Source organism: Colobus angolensis, unplaced genomic scaffold (genome assembly GCF_000951035.1).
Source record: "Colobus angolensis palliatus isolate OR3802 unplaced genomic scaffold, Cang.pa_1.0 Scaffold15, whole genome shotgun sequence".
NCBI lineage: Eukaryota > Metazoa > Chordata > Mammalia > Primates > Cercopithecidae > Colobus > Colobus angolensis.
This window is the reverse complement of record NW_012114599.1, coordinates 6,523,146-6,541,656: the sequence shown is the minus strand read 5'-3', so window position 1 is coordinate 6,541,656 and position 18,511 is coordinate 6,523,146. Positions and strand designations below refer to the sequence as shown.

Here is an 18,511-nt window from a genome sequence, read left to right as displayed (position 1 = left end):
GTGTTAGCCAGGATGGTCTCGATCTCCTGACCTCGTGATCCGCCCGTCTTGGCCTCCCAAAGTGCTGGGATTACAGGCTTGAGCCACCGCGCCCGGCCATGAACTTTCTTTTTAACTCTGTTTTAAATGAACTCTGCCGCTCCCATATTTTCCCTAACTATATGATATAAATCCTTTTTTTGTTGTTGTTGAGACAGAGTCTCGCCCTGTTGCCTAGGCTGGAGTGCAGTGGTGAGATCTCAGCTCACTGCAACCTCCACTTCCCGGGTTCAAGTGATTCTCCTGCCTCAGCCTCCCAAGTAGCTGGGATTATAGCGCACGTCACCACGCCTGGCTAATTTTTGTACTTTTAGTAGAGGTGGAGTTTCACCATGTTGGTCAGGCTTGTCTAGAATTCCTGACCTTGCGATCCACCCACCTTGGCCTCCCAGAGAGCTGGGATTATGGGTGTGAGCCACTGCGCCGGGCCGGATATAAATACCTTTTTAAAAATCATTGTAAGAACTTAGTTTTTTAACTAATGTTACATGATCTTATATAGGTAAACTATTATTTATGTAACCAGTCCCTTGTAGTTTAACACTATTCTTATGAAATACTGCTTCTCAGATTATAACTGTGGATGTGGTCCCTGCTTGAGTGCCAGTGGGAAAGCTTGTTCCTGAGATGGTGGAGAGTTCTCATGGCAGGTGGGCTGACTTGCTTGAGGTACAGAGGGCCTGTTACCCTCTTGGCTCTTGTGGGCTCTTGGCTCACAGCTGCAACAGCTCTCTGCTTCCCACTGCTGGTGAGTGTGCAGGACAGCAGGTGAATTTCTTTTGGGAGAGGGCAGTTTTAGAGGTTTGAGATTTGTTGTCAGTGAAGGTGATATTTTAAAAAAACATTTTAAAGAGGATTCTACCTATATACCTTAATTCGTTTAAACATCATTTTATGGCCAAGTACCTTGGCTTATACCTGTAATCTCAATACTCTGGGAGGCTGAGGCGGGATGATCACTTGAGGCCAGGAGTTCGAGACAGGCCTAGGCAACATGACAAGACTCTGTCTCTACAAAACAAAACAAAAGAAAGTAGCTAGGCATGGTGGTGACTGCTTGTAGTTCCACCTATTCATGAGGCTGAGGTGGAGCGATCCCTTGAGCCCAGAAGGGAGCTTGAGGCTGCAGTGAGCTATGATCATCCCAATCTGGGCAACAGAGTAAGACTCTCATAAGTAATCATTTTATGTGTATTTTCTGCAATTCTTGCCTCTTATGCTCCTTCTAGGAAGTTACCTTCATACCCTTCAATATTTGTTATCTCTCCTGTTTTGTTTCCATTCTGAAGCTTAGTAATTTTGAGGTCTCGTTACTTTTGTATCACATATATTCTTTCTAGTTATTTATGACTGTAATTATTTTCTAAAGCAGAATTAGGCTCAGAGGCTGAGGATACGGAGTTTTGTCATGTTTGTATAGCTGGTTTCCAAGAGAGGGTTTGGATCTGTACTTGATTCCTCCTGAGTGGTTATCTCTCCTCTATCAGATTACCTCTTCTATCCACTCTTTCACCTCATTTTTGTTAGAATTACTTGGATTTAAGTGTCATTATTGTCTTTCTTTGAGGTGGCACTGAATTTTTAAATGATGAAAATTCTGACACATGGTACAACATTAATGAACCTTGAAGACATGCTAAGTGAAAATAAGCCAGTAACGAAAAACTTATCCAAGATACTGAGAGCAGTCAAATTCATAGAGACAGAAAGTAGAAGGGTAGTGGCTGGGGGCAGAGAGGACGGAGAGTTAAGAGTTTAATGGGGATGAGGTTTCTATTTGGGAAAATGAAAAAGTTCTAGAGATGTATGGTGATAATAGTTACCAACAATGTGAATCTACGTAATGCCAGAGTGAATCTACTTAATACATTTAAAAATGATGAAAATGAGTTTTGAAATTATGGTAAAATATATATAACACAAAATTTAAGTGCATCACAGCTGGGCATGGTGGCACACACCTATAATCCTAGCTACTCCTCGGGAGGCTGATGCAAGAGGATTGCTTGATCCCAGAAGTTCAAATCTAGCCTGGGCAACATAGCATGACCCCATCTCTTAAAAAGGGTGAGGGGTGTGTGGCAGTATGCATGGTATGCTTAAAACTTTCTACAGTTCATAGTGTTCAGACTGTGTGTGTATACAGTTCTGGGGATATAATAAAATTAGAATTCAAATACACAAACATACATTGCTCTTAGTGATGAGACGCTCTCTACAAAACATTAAAATGCTTAAACAAAGGAACAGAAAACAACATATTGCAATGACCTATTTCAATAAGAACCTGTGTCCCAGAGAAAGAAGTTACTTTACTCATTCTCAAATATTTAGTGAACACCTGACATACATGTCAGGCACTATGCTTGGTGCTGGGAATTCAATGATGAGGAAAAACAGATGCAGTAACCACACTGAGGGATATAACAAGCTGGTATGTAGGGAATGGGAAGGAGACAAAGAGACACAAAATAATCACAAAAAATGAGTTTTTAATTATAGACCTGGCTCTCTACATAAGCACATCACAAAGCAACCTGCCCTAAACTGATGGATTAGCCAAGATTTGGAGTTAACTATGGTGGCTCAAGCCTGTAATCCCAGCACCTTGGGAGGCCGAGACGGACAGATCACGAGGTCAGGAGATCGAGACCATCCTGGCTAACACGGTGAAACCCCGTCTCTACTAAAAAAAAAAAAACTAGCCGGGCGTGGTGGCGGGCGCCTGTAGTCCCAGCTACTCAGAGGCTGAGGCTTGGAGAATGGCGGAGCTTGCAGTGAGCTGAGATCCGGCCCCTGCACTCCAGCCTGGGCGATAAAGCGAGACTCTGTCTCAAAAAAAAAAAAAAAAAAAAATTTATGTGTGTATATATATGGAGATATGGAGAGAGAGAGAGAGAGAGAGAGTCTTGCTCTGTCACTCAGCCTGGAATGCAGTGGCGTGATCATAGCTCACTGCAGCCTCAAACTCCTGGGCTCAAGTGATCCTCCTACTTCAGCCTACCGAGTATTAATAGCTAGAACTACAGGCATGTGCTACCACTCCAGCTATTAGTGCTAAGTAATAATCCATTGTGTGTATATACCACATTATGTTACTTTATCGGTGGACACTTGAGTTGCCTCTATCTTTTGGCTGTCGTGAATAACCCTGCTATGAACAAGGGTGTACAAATGGAGACATTTTTATGATTCTTTCTTTTTCCCCCTCAACCTGTAGCTCATGAATAATCCATGTAACCCTGTGCAAGTTACTTAACCTACCTTTGTCTGAGTTTCCTCGTCAGCAGTGGTAGTAATAATAAAACCTACTTGCTCTGCTTCAGGAGGGTTATGGATGGGCAGGAAGAGGGAGTGCAGCCACACTCTATGAGTTGCTGATAGGTGTAACCAAGGATTCAGAACTCAATGGAACTACAGTGACTCCTCAAAGTAGAGGCAGTTGGGGATCTTCTGGGGCTCTTTTTTGGGGGGCCCTGGATTCTGTGGAGGACTTAGAGCTCTCTGCAACATTAGCTGCCCAGGTTGGCTGGAAGACAACTGACTGACTGATTCAGCAGTTTATGTACCTTCATTTTAGGTAATGTTTGCAAACATTGGGCCCTTCTGGCTCTTGAGGCCGCACAGAGGCCCTGCCCTTACTGGGAGTGAAAGCAGGCAATGCCTCAGGGTCCTGAATAAGACCCCTGTGACCTTCCAGCCTCCGAAAAAGGCTGCCTCTGACTGAGTTCCCATGTGACATCAACTTGAGGATGAATTGAGATAATTACTTGTAAAGTATTCAGAGCAGTATCTGGCACAGTGTCAGAGCTCAATAAATATTAGTTGTTATTGTTGAGAAGATGACAATGATGCATTTGTCTTTTTCACCCACAATCTTGTTGAACCTCATTTACTTCTGATTTTATAGCTTTATTGATTGTCTGATAGGTATTTTATCATGCCGTATTTATTATTTTAGTAGATTATCAAGTTTGAATATGGTCATTAGGCTATGATTAACCAACCATACCATTTCATATAATTATTACGAGAAGTCACTGTAAAAGTGGTGAACGAAGGCTGTTAACATAATCTTTCATATAACCTTCCCCTTAAAACAAGCTATAATTTTTTCAATAAAAATTTTCGCATCAAGAATAACTTAGAAAAAACGGTTTATTTTTTGGATGAGGGAAAGTTGACTTAATGGTATTATTATTCTTCAGATATTAATGCTTTATAAAAATGCTAGCCATCAGTCATAAATCATGTACTTCGTGAGTCTTGTTTCATTTAGGGCCTGTGGGTACTGGGAGTTGAGGATAGTTTAGAAGCCACAGCAGAAAATACAGATTTTTTTTTTTTTTTTTTTTTTTTTTGGGGAGAGAGTCTCGCTCTGTCACCCAGAATGGAGTGCAGTGGTTAGTTCTTGGCTCACTGCAACTTCTGCCTTCTGGGTTCAAGTGATTCTCCTGCCTCAGCCTCCTGCATATCTGGGATTACAAGCACCCCTGCCCTCAGCTAATTTTTGTGTTTTTAGCAGAGATGGGGTGTTCACCATGTTTGCCAGGCTGGTCTCAAACTCCTGACCTCAAAGTGATCTGCCCACGTTAGCCTCCGTAAGTGTTGGGATTACAAGTGTAAGCCACTGCATCCGGCCAGAAAATATAATTCTTTTGATTAGCATTTTAGGTATCAACTTATGTTAGAAGTCTAGACTTCAAAATGGACATAAAATTGATGGGGATCCATATAACTTTTAAAAACTCATGAAAAACTTATGATGGGTACTGTTCATGTTTCCAAGGCTATAAAATTAGAATTAGTACTAATGGACTAGCACTGCAGTAAAAAATAGGAAACATGAAATTTTTCTTCCTGCTAAATACATCATTAAGGCAATAATATTCTACATTACACACATGTCTTTTTGTTGATGATATATTACAGATGAGTGTGGAGATGCTGCAGACTATCCTAGGAGAATTGTTTGTGTGTGTTATGGTCTATTAATCCATCTTTTCCTTTTAAATTTAAGCTTTAATGAGTTTTTTTTCTTTTTTGGGGTAAATACAGCCTTTTACTTTACTTTTTCTCCTACAAATTTCACAGGAATATAGGAAACATCAGGAAAGCACTGTAGATTTGAACTTGGGAGAAATAGAGAATTGGTTTAGCAACTTTAGGATAATTGGTGGAAAGAGTTGTATTTACAAGTATGAGTTAGTGGAAGGCTTGTGGTTATAATTTCTTAAAACTGGCTGGGCATGGTGGGGCATAGTGGGACATGGCTGGACATGGTGGCTCATGCCTGTAATCCAGGCGTGAGGCCAAGGCGGGTAGATCAGCTGAGGTCAGGAGTTCGAGACCAGCCTGACCAACATGGTGAAACCCCATCTCTACTAAACACAAAGAATTAGCTGGGCGTGGTGGCACATGCCTGTAATCCCAGCGACTTGGGAGGCTGAGGCAGGAGAATTGCTTGAACCCAGGAGGTAGAGATTGCAGTGAGCTGAGATTGCGCCATTGCACGCCAGCCTGGGCAACAAGAGCGAAACTCCATCTCAAAAAAAAAAAACAAAAAAAATCTTAAAACTTGGTATTTTGTGATAATACAAAAATAGTGCAAAGACTTCCTGTATTCACATCATCCAGATTCCCCAGTTGTTACCATCTTTACCACATTTCCTTTATTATTATTATTATTATTATTGTCGAAAGACACAAATTATAGAATTTAGTTTAAGCATCTAATTGGCTTTCATTTATTCTATCTATAAAGTAGAACGAGTGTTCTGATGAGCTTAGCAGAGGTGGTTGGCTTTATAGACAGAAAAGGGCTGAAGAAAAGCAGAAACAGGGGACAAGAAGCAGATTGGTTATTTCTTTTTCTTTTTTTTTTTTTTTTTTTTTTTTTTTTGAGACGGAGTCTTGCTGTGTCGCCCAGGCTGGAGTGCAGTGGCGCAATCTCGGCTCACTGCAAGCTCCGCCTCCCAAGTTCACGCCATTCTCCCGCCTCAGCCTCCGAGTAGCCGGGACTTCAGGCGCCCGCCACCACGCCCGGCTAGTTTTTTGTATTTTTAGTAGAGATGGGGTTTCAACATGTTAGCCAGGATGGTCTTGATCTCCTGAGCTCGTGATCCACCCGCCTCGGCCTCCCAAAGTGCTGGGATTACAGGCTTGAGCCACCGCGCCCAGCCAGATTGGTTATTTCAAAGTTGCTTTCCTTAAAATAGAGGGGACTTCCTTATGCCTACTCAGGTAAACTGGCCCCTTCTGATTGGTTGCTGTGGATCTTGGCACTTAGCACAAGTGACTGCCTTTTAGTCTGATCTGCTGGGGCCTAGTGCAGGAGCTCAGAACAAAATAATGGCCTCCCATAAACTCAAGAACTAATAATATATATAGTGGTAGAGTTTGAAAGTAAAATTTCAGAATAAATGTCCCTCTACTGCTAAATATTTGGGAGAGTATTTCCTAAAAAGAAAAACCAAGGATATTCTCATATATTAGTTCAGTATAATAATTAGACTTAGGAAATTAACCTTGTTACAGTACTATTATCTAATCTAGAGACTTTATTCAGATTTGTTAGTTGTCCCAGTAACGTTCTTTATGGCAAAAGAAAAAAAAATTCTGGCCCAAGATCTCCTTGTGAATCACTTATGACATTTAGTTGTTGTATCTTCGTAGTCTCCTTCATTCCTGAGCGACTCTTTAGTCTTTCTTTGTGTTTTATGACCATGGTATTTTGAAGAGTGTAGGCCACTTACTTTGTAGAATATCCTTCATTGTGGGTTATGGTTATAATTTGATTTATAATTAGAATAAATTTTTGTTCTACTTAAGTCCATTTTGGTCAGTTATGTCCATCTAGGAGATTATATATTTCCCCCTAAATTTTCAAATTTGTTAACATAATTTTTATAATATTTTAAAAGTTTGCTATATTTGTAGTTACAAATAGACTTTCATTCTTGTTATCGTTTATACGTATCACATCCTCTTTTTTTTCTTGATTGTTTTGCCTGATGTTTCTTTATTAGTTATCTAAAACAATGGGAACTTAATTTTGTTAATTTAAAAACATGGTACATATTCTATTTATTTTTACTCTTATTTTCTTCTGCTTTTCTTTAGGTTTTCTCTAATATCTTTTGCTAGCCCTTTAAAGACCTTTTTAAAATTCATTACTTTTCATGATAAACATATAAGATTGTAAATGTCCCTCTAGTTATCACCTTGGCTGTAGCATATATCTTTTAGTATATAGTATTTTTATTATCATTTGGTTCTAAATATTTGCTAATTTGCCTTGTAATTTTTAATTTAACTTGTGAGTTAATTTAGAAGGAAGTGTGGCTCATCCACCTATTTTAATTGCCTTTGAGAATATGTTCAGAGAACATGTGTGCTACCAATTTTTTCCATGTCTTGAGATTTCCATTAGGGCCTGGAATAGGATCCTCCCCAGTATTTTGTTCCCTGGGCCTTACTGACTCTGGCAATATCAAGTTCTGATTCTTGTCACATCAGACTAGTGAAAAAGGAAACTTGCTGTTTGACTGTATTTCACCATATAGCAGTCTAGATAGTATCCTCATGATAAAGGCCAAGGTCAGTGTGGAAGCTCAACTGTTACACTTTTCAGAGGGATCGTCACCTCTCCTTGCCTGTATTGGTTCTCCAGTGTCTTCACACAGTTGTTTTCATATATTTTTCTGGTTTGTGCCAAGAATCACAGCCAGGTGGCAATAACTTTTTATTATGCTCATAGTAAGTTTGGAAATGACATCTAGGGATATGAGGTCACTGTGACCTATTGTCCCCTGTAGCTTTCTTGTGATAATAATAAAAAAGAGCCAGGTATGTTGGTGTATACCTGTAATCACAGGTACATGGGAGGCTGAGGTGGGAAGATCACTTAAAAGCTTGAGGCCAGGAGTTTGAGACCAGCCTGAGTCAACATAGTAAGTCCTCCTCTCTATTAAAAAAAAAAAAAAAAGTAGGCCAGGTGTGGTGGCTCACGCCTGTAATCCTTGCACTTTGGGAGGCCGAGGCAGGTGGATCACTTGAGGCTATGAGTTCGAAACCAGCCTGGCTAACATGGTGAAACCCTGTATCTACTAAAAATACAAAAAACTTAGCCAGGTATGGTGGTGGGTGCCTGTAATCCCAGCTACTTAGGAGGCTGAGGCACGAGAATCTCTTGAGCCTAGGAGGTGGAGATTGCAGTGAGCTGAGATCGCGCCACTGAACTCTAGCTGGGCCACAGAGCAAGACTCCATCTCCAAAAAAAAAAAAAAAGTAATCAAAAGGTACACACAAGAGCATGACTCAGGGTGTCTTTTAGGTTGATTTGAGTGAATGCCAGCTAAGTCTTAGCAAGTTTGTTGGATGAGGGATTTTGTTATATCTATGCATTAAAGCAAAAATTGAAAGTGGATGGCACACTTTTTTACATATAAAAAACTTTTTTTTTCTTTGACAGAGTTTGGCTCTGTCACCCAGGCTGGAGTGCAGTGGCGCAATCTCAGCTCACTGCAACCTCTGCCTCCCGGGTTCAAGTGATTCTCCTGCCTCAGCCTCCCAAGTAGCTGGGATTACAGGCACACACCATCATGCCCAACTAATTTTTGTATTTTTAGCAGAAATGGTGTTTTGCCATGTTGGCCAGGCTGGGCTTGAACTCCTGCCTCAAGCGATCCACCCCTACCCTTGACCTCCCAAAGTGCTGGGATTACAGGTGTGGGCCACTGCACCAGACGTGCATATGAAAACCTTAGTCCATATCAGTTTGAGGTTTACTCGTGAGAATTTATTATCATCTTCCTCTGCTTGGAAAAAAAACCATGTGGTCGTTAATGTTTAAATAGACGTGATATTCTGAATGCTGTAATTCCTGTAGGAGGTATATATGTGAAGTTTTTGTGAAATTGTAACTGAACAAATCAATACAAATGGCCCTTGACTTAGGATGTTCAACTTAACAATTTTTGTTTTGTTTTGTTTTTTACAATGGGTTTTCCAGGGTATTAAATGCATTTTTGACTTATGATATTTTCAACCTATGATGAGTTTTTTGGGACATAGCCACAAGTTGCAGAGCATTTGTAGTTAGTATTGAATATAGTATATGTGTATCAGTTAGCTGTTGTCATAATACTGCATTTTACAGGTTAGGTTCTCTGGAAGCAGATTCTGATAGCAGTTTTTATGCGGGAAATTTATTAGGGATTACCGTTGGGATCAACACTTGTGGAATAAGAGGGAAAGAGGCAGGATTGGCTAGTGGGAGGAGGTGGATACAGTCGAATGAAGGCCTCAGCTGACTCTAGCTAATTTGTGGCATCCCAAATCAGGGTGAAAAGCTGGGCCTTTACAGCCTTGCATTATTGGATGCAGGTTGCTCCAGGAAGGGTGGGTGGACTTTCACGATGAATTGTTCTTGAATTGAAATAATTCCAAAAAAGATCAGCAGCTGAGGACTGTCTTGTTCACAACACTTCTGGCAACTGGGTGAATTAAGTTCTTTATTCTCAAAGAGGAAAACACATCTATTACACTGCCCAAATTTTGGTGGCTTATAACAACAAGCATTGATTTCTGATACACTCATCTGCAGATTATCTAGGATTCTGCTGAGCTAGACTGGGCTCTAATGTAGGTGCCAGCTATAGGTTGGGTCTGGATCTGCTCCACATATTTCTCATCCTCCATGGACAAAACTCAGTAACACAAGAGGGCAAGGCCAAATTTGCAAGCACTTGTCAAGGCTCAGTTATGTCACATATCCTAACATCTTGTTTGCCAAGCAAGTCACATGGCCAAGCCCAACATCAGTGACGAGTGGAAGAATACTCTCCTGTGGAGGTGTGGGGTAGGGAGTGAATATTTGCTGAACAATAGTCCAATCTACCCATAGTGTGGTTCTGCTTAACAAAAGATGAGAATTCCATTGCCAAGATTTCCTTGTCAGTCTTTCTCCTAAAATACTGCTTTTTGTCATCTCCATCTGTTATGAATGAGATGAAATGTGACAACACCTTCACTGCTTTTTGGCAGAGAGAACAGCTTGTGCTGGGTTTCTTTTGATTTTTACAATTTAGATTTGAATGGATCATGCAGTGTGTATTGGTATCTCTATTGAAAACATGGTATCTTTGCAAAGTATTTAATCTGGAGGGAAGACTTTTAGTTTAGTTTTCTTCTCCTTGTTTTTTTTTTTTGTTTGTTTGTTTGAGACAGAGTCTCACTCTGTCACCAGGCTGGAGTGCAGTGGCCCGATCTCAGCTCACTGCAACCTCTACTTCCTGGTTTCAAGTAATTCTCCTGCTTCAACCTCCCGAGTAGCTAGGACTACAGGCATGCGCCTCCACACCCAGCTAATTTTTGTATTATTAGTAGAGATGGGGTTTCACCATGTTGGCCAGGATGGTCTTGATCTCTTGACTTCATGATCTGCCTGCCTTGGCCTCCCAAAGTGGTGGGATTAGAGGCGTGAGTTACCACGCTTGGCCTAGTTTTCTTTTTCTTTTTTTTTAAAGAAAGGCACTCAACTCTGTGCTCAGCTAATTAAAATTTTTTAATTAATTAAATTTTAAAATTAAAAAATTAATGCTGAGACTGGTCTTGAACTCCTGCCTTGGCTTTCCAAGGCCTCTCAAAAGCTCTGGGATTACATGCCTGAGCTAATGTACCTGGCCAACTATTTCTTTTCTTTTCTTTTCTATTTTTTTTGGAGACAAAGTCTCACTCTGTCACCCAGACTGGAGTGCAATGGCACGGTCTCTGCTCACTGCAACCTCCGCCTCCCGAGTTCAAGCGATTCTCCTGCCTCAGCCTCCTGAGCAGCTGGGACTGCAGGTGCGTGCCACCACACCCGGCTAATTTTTGTATTTTTAGTAGAGATGGGCTTTCACTCTGTTGGCCAGACTAATCTCAAACTCTTGACCTCGTGATCCGCCTGCCTTGGCCTCCTAAAGTGCAGGGATTAACAGGTGTGAGCCACCACACCCAGCCTCAAAATTCTTTTTCTTATTTTAAATTGAGGTGTACATATGGTAACATTATATAGAGTGCCCTACAGTTTGTTACACAGCTTAACATTTTTACCTGTGTGTATATTCGTGTAACCATCACTAGATGGTAAAGAACATTACCAGTGTCTCAACAGCTTCCCTTCTGCTCTTCTCCAGTTAGGAAATCATTATTCTGCCTTCTCTCACAATCAATTAGTTGTTCATTTTTTCAAACTTCTCTGGCATTTCAAATTTGTATTACCTTACTGATAAACCACAAGTCTTTGGTCCTGTGTTATGTGACTGTCTCTTCTTAGCTTGTTTTCTTTATTTACCCTACATCTTTTCTACTGGATTTTGTCTCTTCTGTTATAGAAACTGTATTCATGTAAAGCTCTTAAGGGTAAGATTAGACTACATAAAGTCCATTCAAAAGAAACTTCTGTGTGTATCAGAAAGATGGGGTTTGTATGGACTTCTAGCACATAATATGATCCTCTGGTTTCCTTTATGAAGTTGATCAGTTTCAAAGGAATTATTTCCTAGTAACTCCAGAGTGTACACACCTGCTGAGTGTTTACTTTTTACACATTCTGACCTTTACTGTACTCTCCTTTGGTCTGTGGTATAAATGTGCGCTTTGGAGGTTTCATAGCTCCTGGTCAGCAGTAATTCCAATGTATTCTTTCTCATTTGATTTGAGACAGTACAGGAGCTCCTCCTCTGAAAGCAAATGGTTCCTTCAGTGTTCAGGAAGACAAACTGAACACTAAAGAGTAGAATCTTTGAAACAACGAATATAATCACTTTTTGTCATAATCACTTGATGAAGGCTAATATACTACTTCGGTTCTTTGAAGCCTTATTAGGTAACAGCCCATCATCATTTTAAAAAGTACTCATAAGAAAAGCAATTTTATTCATTTAACATGAACACAAAACTGAAAATCCATTCATGATTTGAGTGGTTGGTGTAGTATCAGTTGAGAAAAATGCGCTTAATTCTGTGACTGGTTTCAGGGCCCCTGTTAATTATAAAAATTTCTTTTGGCTGGGTGCAGTGGCTCATGCTTGTAATCCCAGCATTTTGGGAGGCCAAGGCAGGTGGATCGCTTGAGCCCAGGAGTTGGAGACCAGCCTGGGCAACAGGGCAAAACTCTGTCTCTGCTGAAAATACAAAAATTAGCTGGGCATTGTGGCATGTACGTGTAGTCCCAGCTATTTGGGAGGCTGAGGTGGGAGGATCACCTGAGCCCAGGAGGCAGATGTTGCAGTGAGCTGAGATCATGCCACTGCACTCCAACCTGAGCAACAGAGTGAGGCCCTGTCTCAAAAGAAAGAGATATATTATATTTTTATTTTGAGGAATGTTAGCATTTTTGAATGTCTTTTAATCTTTTAGTTTTGTCATTTTTTTTTTTTTTTTGAGACAGGAGTCTCACTCTACCGCCCAGACTGGAGTGCAGTGGCGCAATCTTGACCCACTGCAACCTCCGCCTCCCAGGTTCAAGTGATTCTCCTGCCTCAGCCTCCCGAGTAGCTGGGACTACAGGCGCCCGCCACCACGCCTGGCTAATTTTTTGTATTTTTAGCAGAGACAGGGTTTCACCATGTTAGCCAGGATGGTCTCGATCTCCTGACCTCGTCATCTGCCTGCCTCAGCCTTCCAAAGTGCTGGGATTACAGGCGTGAGCCCACTGCGCCCAGCTATTTTATTTTTTTTGAGATGGAGTCTTGCTCTTTCACCCAGACTGGAGTGCAGTGGCGCAATCTTGACCCACTGCAACCTCCGCCTCCCAGGTTCAAGTGATTCTCCTGCCTCAGCCTCCTGAGTAGCTGGGATTACAGGCACGTGCCAACATGCCTGGCTAATTTTTTGTATTTTAGTAGAGACAGGGGGCTTCACCATGTTGTCCAGGGTGGTCTCAAATTCCTGAGCTCAGGCAATCCTCCTACCTCGGCCTGCCAAAGTGCTGAGATTACAGGTGTGAGCCACCATAGTTGGTCCTGATAGTTTTAAAAATGAGAGTTTCCCTACACAACCTCTTGCTTTTTGCCTGCTGCCATCCACATAAGATGTGACTTGCTCCTCCTTGCCTTCCACCACCATTGTGAGGCCTCCCCAGCCGTGTGGAACTGTAAGTCCATTAAACCTCTTTATTTTGTAGATTGCCCACTCTCAGGTATGTCTTGATCAGCAGTGTGAAAACAGACTAATACAGTGTGCTCCCTCTCTGTCTCTCTTTCACACACACAAACATCTTATTGTACTATATTCATCTATTTTCAGACTGCACTTGACTATGGGTAACTGAAACCTTGGAAAGTAAAATCATGAATAATGGGGTTTACTACATTATTTTCAGAGTTGATGTAGAAGTGTGTAAAAGTACATACTACAGCTAAACTGCACAGTCTGTCTAGTGAGGTTAGCTACAGAATTTAGCTGATTCTGAAATTTGCAGAGCAAAAGCTGAAGAACCAAGTTCAATTCTTTTTTTTTTTTCCCAACCTCTGCTGCAGAAGAGTGAGAGGAAGTTCACTTGAAAGTTGGAAGTCAATTGTTCCATGGTTGTGACACATACAACAAAAGACTACATGTGGCCATTGGCCTTTGCTGTGATTATAACTAGGAAATTGATCATGAAATCCCTAGTTTTATTTTATGGAATCCAATGAGTGCATGATCTCAGCTCACTGCTACTTCTGCCTCCTGGGTTCAAGCGATTCCCCTGCCTCAGGGGCCTTCTGAGTAGCTGGGATTACAGGTGACTGCCACCACACCCAGCTAATTTTTGTAGAGACGGAGTTTCACCATATTGGCCAGGCTGGTCTCAAACTCCTGAGCTCAGGTGATCTGCCTGCATTGACCTCCCAAAGGGCTGGGATTACAGGTGTGAGCCACTGCATCCAGCACCGATGATTGATTTTAAGTGAGATGTCAACCCTTATTAAAGCATTTATTTACCGTACCTAAACATGTTTACATGTTCTAAATACTGCTATAGTGAACAAATTCATAATCTATACACTTATCATTATCTTGGTTAATACATCACTGTGTGTGTGTATACGTACATATACATACATATTAGTGCATACTTTTGCTAATAATGTTTTCACTTTAATAGATATTAGTTGATATTTGAGCTCTCCTACAGTCTCCTACCAGATAATGAGGGATCACTTAAAAGGTTTTTTTTTTTAAAAAAAAAATACAAATAAGAGGCCGGGCGCGGTGGCTCAAGCCTGTAATCCCAGCACTTTGGGAGGCCGAGACGGGCGGATAATGAGGTCAGGAGATCGAGACCATCCTGGCTAACACGGTGAAACCCCGTCTCTACTAAAAAATACAAAAAAACAGTAGCCGGGCGAGATGGCGGCGCCTGTAGTCCCAGCTACCCGGGAGGCTGAGGCAGGAGAATGGCGTGAACCCGGGAGGCGGAGCTTGCAGTGAGCTGAGATCCGGCCACTGCACTCCAGCCTGGGCGACAGAGCGAGACTCCGTCTCAAAAAAAAAAAAAAAAAAAAAAAAAAAAAAAAAAATCTTTCACATACATTCTCATTTGACCCTCACAGGCCTCTGAGGTAGGCAGCACGGATATTCTTCTCATTTAACAAACAAGGAAAGTGAGTCTCAGCAGTTAACTGATGTGGTGCCCCAGGTTCTACAGTTAGCAAATACTTTGTATTAGTATCAGTGTTTGACCTAAAAATTCAGCACCCAACTTCACCTTGTACTTGCCCTACCTACTTCACAGGAATAATGAAGGTAAAATGAATTCAAGGCTAGAAAAATACTTTGAGAGAAACATCACTGCGATTATACTTAGAAAGTATAATTTTCCAGGATATTATGGCTCACTCCCCTTCTCATCCCAACTTGTGCGTGAACCCCAGATTTTATGTTGCCTTTGTTCTGTGCTCAACTAAGCAACTAAGTAAGGCAGGGAACAGTGTGATTCTGTTTAAAGTTATATAAGTTACAATTGGTGTAACTGCTATCATTAAGCGAATTGAAAACAGCACAGAAAGGCCAATGTGCAACTAGGCTTCACTAAAGCACAGAGCGAAGCAAGGAAAGATGATCGGATAGGGCATGATAGCCTAGAAGGAAAACGTGGTGTCAGATTTCTGACTGGCACACACAGTTACCTAAGGCACAGTGGTGGCAAAGAAGAGTTATTTGTTCCACATTATATAAACAAGAACAGAAAATTAATGGGAACCCATGCAGAAGCATCTTGTGACACACAGATCTCTCCAGCTGCCTACAGGAAATATAAACAACAGTGTCCTCTTCATTTTAAAGAATGGCTGTACCTGTGCTCATTTTTTAAGCTACACCAAGGATTACCTCCAAGCTAAACTTCATTGGCAAAAATACAAACAGCACCATAATTCCTCATCAGACTAATAAACAGAGTATCTTTTAAGGTAATGAATTAGATGGATGTATTTAGTTTTTTTTTTTTTCACTTTGGATTCTTCTGCTTGAAGATTCAAAACAATTTACATTGAGTATTTATAGATGATTCTAAGTGTGTTTCTAATAGTAAAGTGTGATACGTGAATGTAACATATTAAAAGAATTCTGTAGCATCTATCTAGAAAAGATTATGTAATATACAAACTATTCAAGTTATACAAAACCATTTTTTAGTGTCTTTTCAACTGAGAAGAATTCTATCCTGCACACTTCACCTGAGGTGGTTCATATTTATCTTTCATTTCTGTCAATTCTGGGGAAAGCAGTTCTATTTCTGGATTTTCTGGGGTAGCAACTCCTAAGTGATGCTTTAAAAAACCAAAGCAGTATTAGGTTTCTCTGGTTCTTTTCTAAGGCTACCAGCACCTTCGTTCAGCACCCCGGAGCCCTAAGCACCTCCAGAACTGTTTGATCTTGGAGTTAGCAGTGTTCTCATGGGCCATAGTGACAGCTGCAGTGGCGTAGCTGGCACTGAGACCTTGACTGGTGGCGGGCTTGGAGATGCATAACTTATGCCAAAAGCTAAATTTTTAAGAGTTCTGTTGTTGCATAGAAGTGAAGCTATCCCCATTTGTGAAATTTTTAATAAATAGCAAGAGATACATTGTGTAAAATGTGCAAGACTTGAAGTTCATGTGTTAGAAAGTCTGGGTGAGGTTGAGAGGTGGGGAGAAAAACAGAACTAGTTCTCATTTGGGCAAGAATTAGATCACTTTGCAGCATCTATGAGCTAATCTGCAGCATAGGCGGAGCTGACTGTGCTGTTTTTCAGTTTTCCTGTTATACATACAAGTACATGTATGTACATGCTATGAATGACTCTCTTTCCAGTAGGAAAATAAAATAAAAGGTTTTTCAAGACTTGAAGTTTTAGAACCTAGTTATTATTCTGATTGGAGGAAAATGCCTTCTTTATTTAAAAATAGGGCATCAGTCTGTTGCCCAGGCTGGGGTGCAGTGGCACGATCTCAGCTCATTGCAGCCTCAGCCTTCCTGGGCTCGAGTGATTTTCTCATCTCCGACTCCTGAGTAGCTGGGATTACAGGCAATATGCCACCATGCCTGTTTTTTTCGTGATGGGGTTTCACTGTGCTGCCCAGGCTGGTCTTGAAGTCCTGGGTGCCAGTGTTCTGCCCACCTTGGCCTCCCAAAGTGTTGGGATTATAGGCGTGAGCCACTGTGTCTGGCCAGAAAATGCTTTTTAAGTAAGCTAGACCTAAGTTACTTTTGCAAAAGTAACCTTGAGCCCAGGAGTTCAACGTTACAGTGATTGTGTCTTCTATCTTTTCTCCTTTCAAATTGTACTTCAAATCACTCTCCCTTGAAATATATAAGAAACCCACAGTGGCCTTGCTGTTCCATGCAAGCCTGGCCATCTATTCTTTGTCTTCTACAACCTCAACCAAGTTACCATATTAACATGAATATGTAACTTTGTTTTGTTTTGCTTTTTCTGTGCAGCATGTTTATAATTTTGTCTTAAACATCATACTGTGCTCCATTGTTTTCTTTCCATCTTAGTACATGATTCCTTAACCCAACCTGAGAATATTTTTTTATCACTCTCTGATACATAATCTGTATATGTTTCCCTGGTCAAGGATGGCTGTGCTGTATACCTTGCACAAGAGCTGAAGTGACTTTGATATTTTTATCAATTTTTATTTTTTGAGGTAGGCTGTCACTCTGTTGTCCAGGCTGGAGTGCAGTGGCATAAGTCACAGCTCACTGCAGCCTCAACCTCCTGGGCTCAAGCAATCCTCCCACACCCCAGCCTCCCAAGTAGTTGGGACTATAGGCGTGCACAACCAGGCTTGGCTAATTGTTTATTTTTGTAGAGAGAGGGTCTCACTATGTTGCCCACACTGGTCTTAAAACTTCGGGGCTCAAGTGATCCTCCCACCTTGGCTTCTCAAAGTACTGGGATTACAGGCGTGAGCCACCATGTGTGGACCAGCTAGACTTTCAAAGTTACAGTGAGCTATGACCATGCCACTGCACTCCAGCATGGGTGACAGAGCAAGAGCCTATCTCAAAAAAAAAAAAAAAAAAAAGGTAAATAAATAAAAATAAAAGAGACTTAATCCTAGTGTTTTGTGAGGCTATAGTGGGAGGATCACTTGAGCCCAGGAGTTCAAGACTAGCCTGGGCAACATAGCGAGACCCCTGTCTCTATATAAAATAAAAAAACTAACCAGGCATAGTGGCATATGCCTGTGGTCCTAGTTACTCAGGAGGCTGAGGCAGGAGGATTGCTTGAGCGTGGAAGGTCGAGGCTGCTGCTGCACTCTAGCCTGGGAATAGAGGGAGACCCGGTGCTCTCCTCCCCCCAAATAAGGGTACAAGTTCGCATTTTCTAAAGCAATAAATGATATCTTAAATAATTATTTAGTAATCTGTTTAAAATTTTGTTAAAAATAAGTATATTGTTAATTATAAGTACATCATATATTTTAGTGTTTCTATTCTTACATAATGTAGCATGTTTGCATTTCTGGTTGATATTTTCTGTTCATTTTGTTTCTTTAGTTTCACGCTATGGATACATTGTATAGACACAGCTATGATTTGAGCAGTGCCATTAGTGTCTTAGTACCACTCGGAGGACCTGTTTTATGCAGAGATGAAATGGAGGAATGGTCAGCCTCTGAAGCTAGCTTATTTGAAGAGGCACTGGAAAAATATGGCAAAGACTTCAATGACATACGGCAAGATTTTGTAAGTAGAAAATTATGAGTAAAATAAAATATTGAGATGGGAATATTCTGTTTTAGAAATTTGGTAAACCTTACAGTATTCATTTAGCAAGTTTGTAACTTTTATCTGCTCAAAGTAAAATGAAGGCTAGTCTTGTAAAGGGAGAAATTGATAATTATTCAGAGGACTAGTTGTATTAAGACCCACAATATTAGGCCAAGTATGGTGGCTCACGTCTGTAATCCCAGGACTTTGGGAGGCCGAGGTGGGTGGATCACGAGGT

The 18,511-nt window shown here is 41.0% G+C and overlaps 1 protein-coding gene across 3 annotated transcripts in view; it reads left to right on the top strand.

The window, feature by feature from the left end:
• Positions 1-18,511, top strand: part of MTA3 (metastasis associated 1 family, member 3) — a 204,990-nt gene that overhangs the window by 113,335 nt on the left and 73,144 nt on the right. For all 3 annotated transcript variants that reach the window (XM_011935914.1, XM_011935915.1, XM_011935916.1), the window contains one exon: positions 18,061-18,249. In XM_011935914.1, the coding sequence (XP_011791304.1) occupies positions 18,061-18,249 (189 nt within the window). The remainder of the gene's footprint in view (positions 1-18,060; positions 18,250-18,511) is intronic.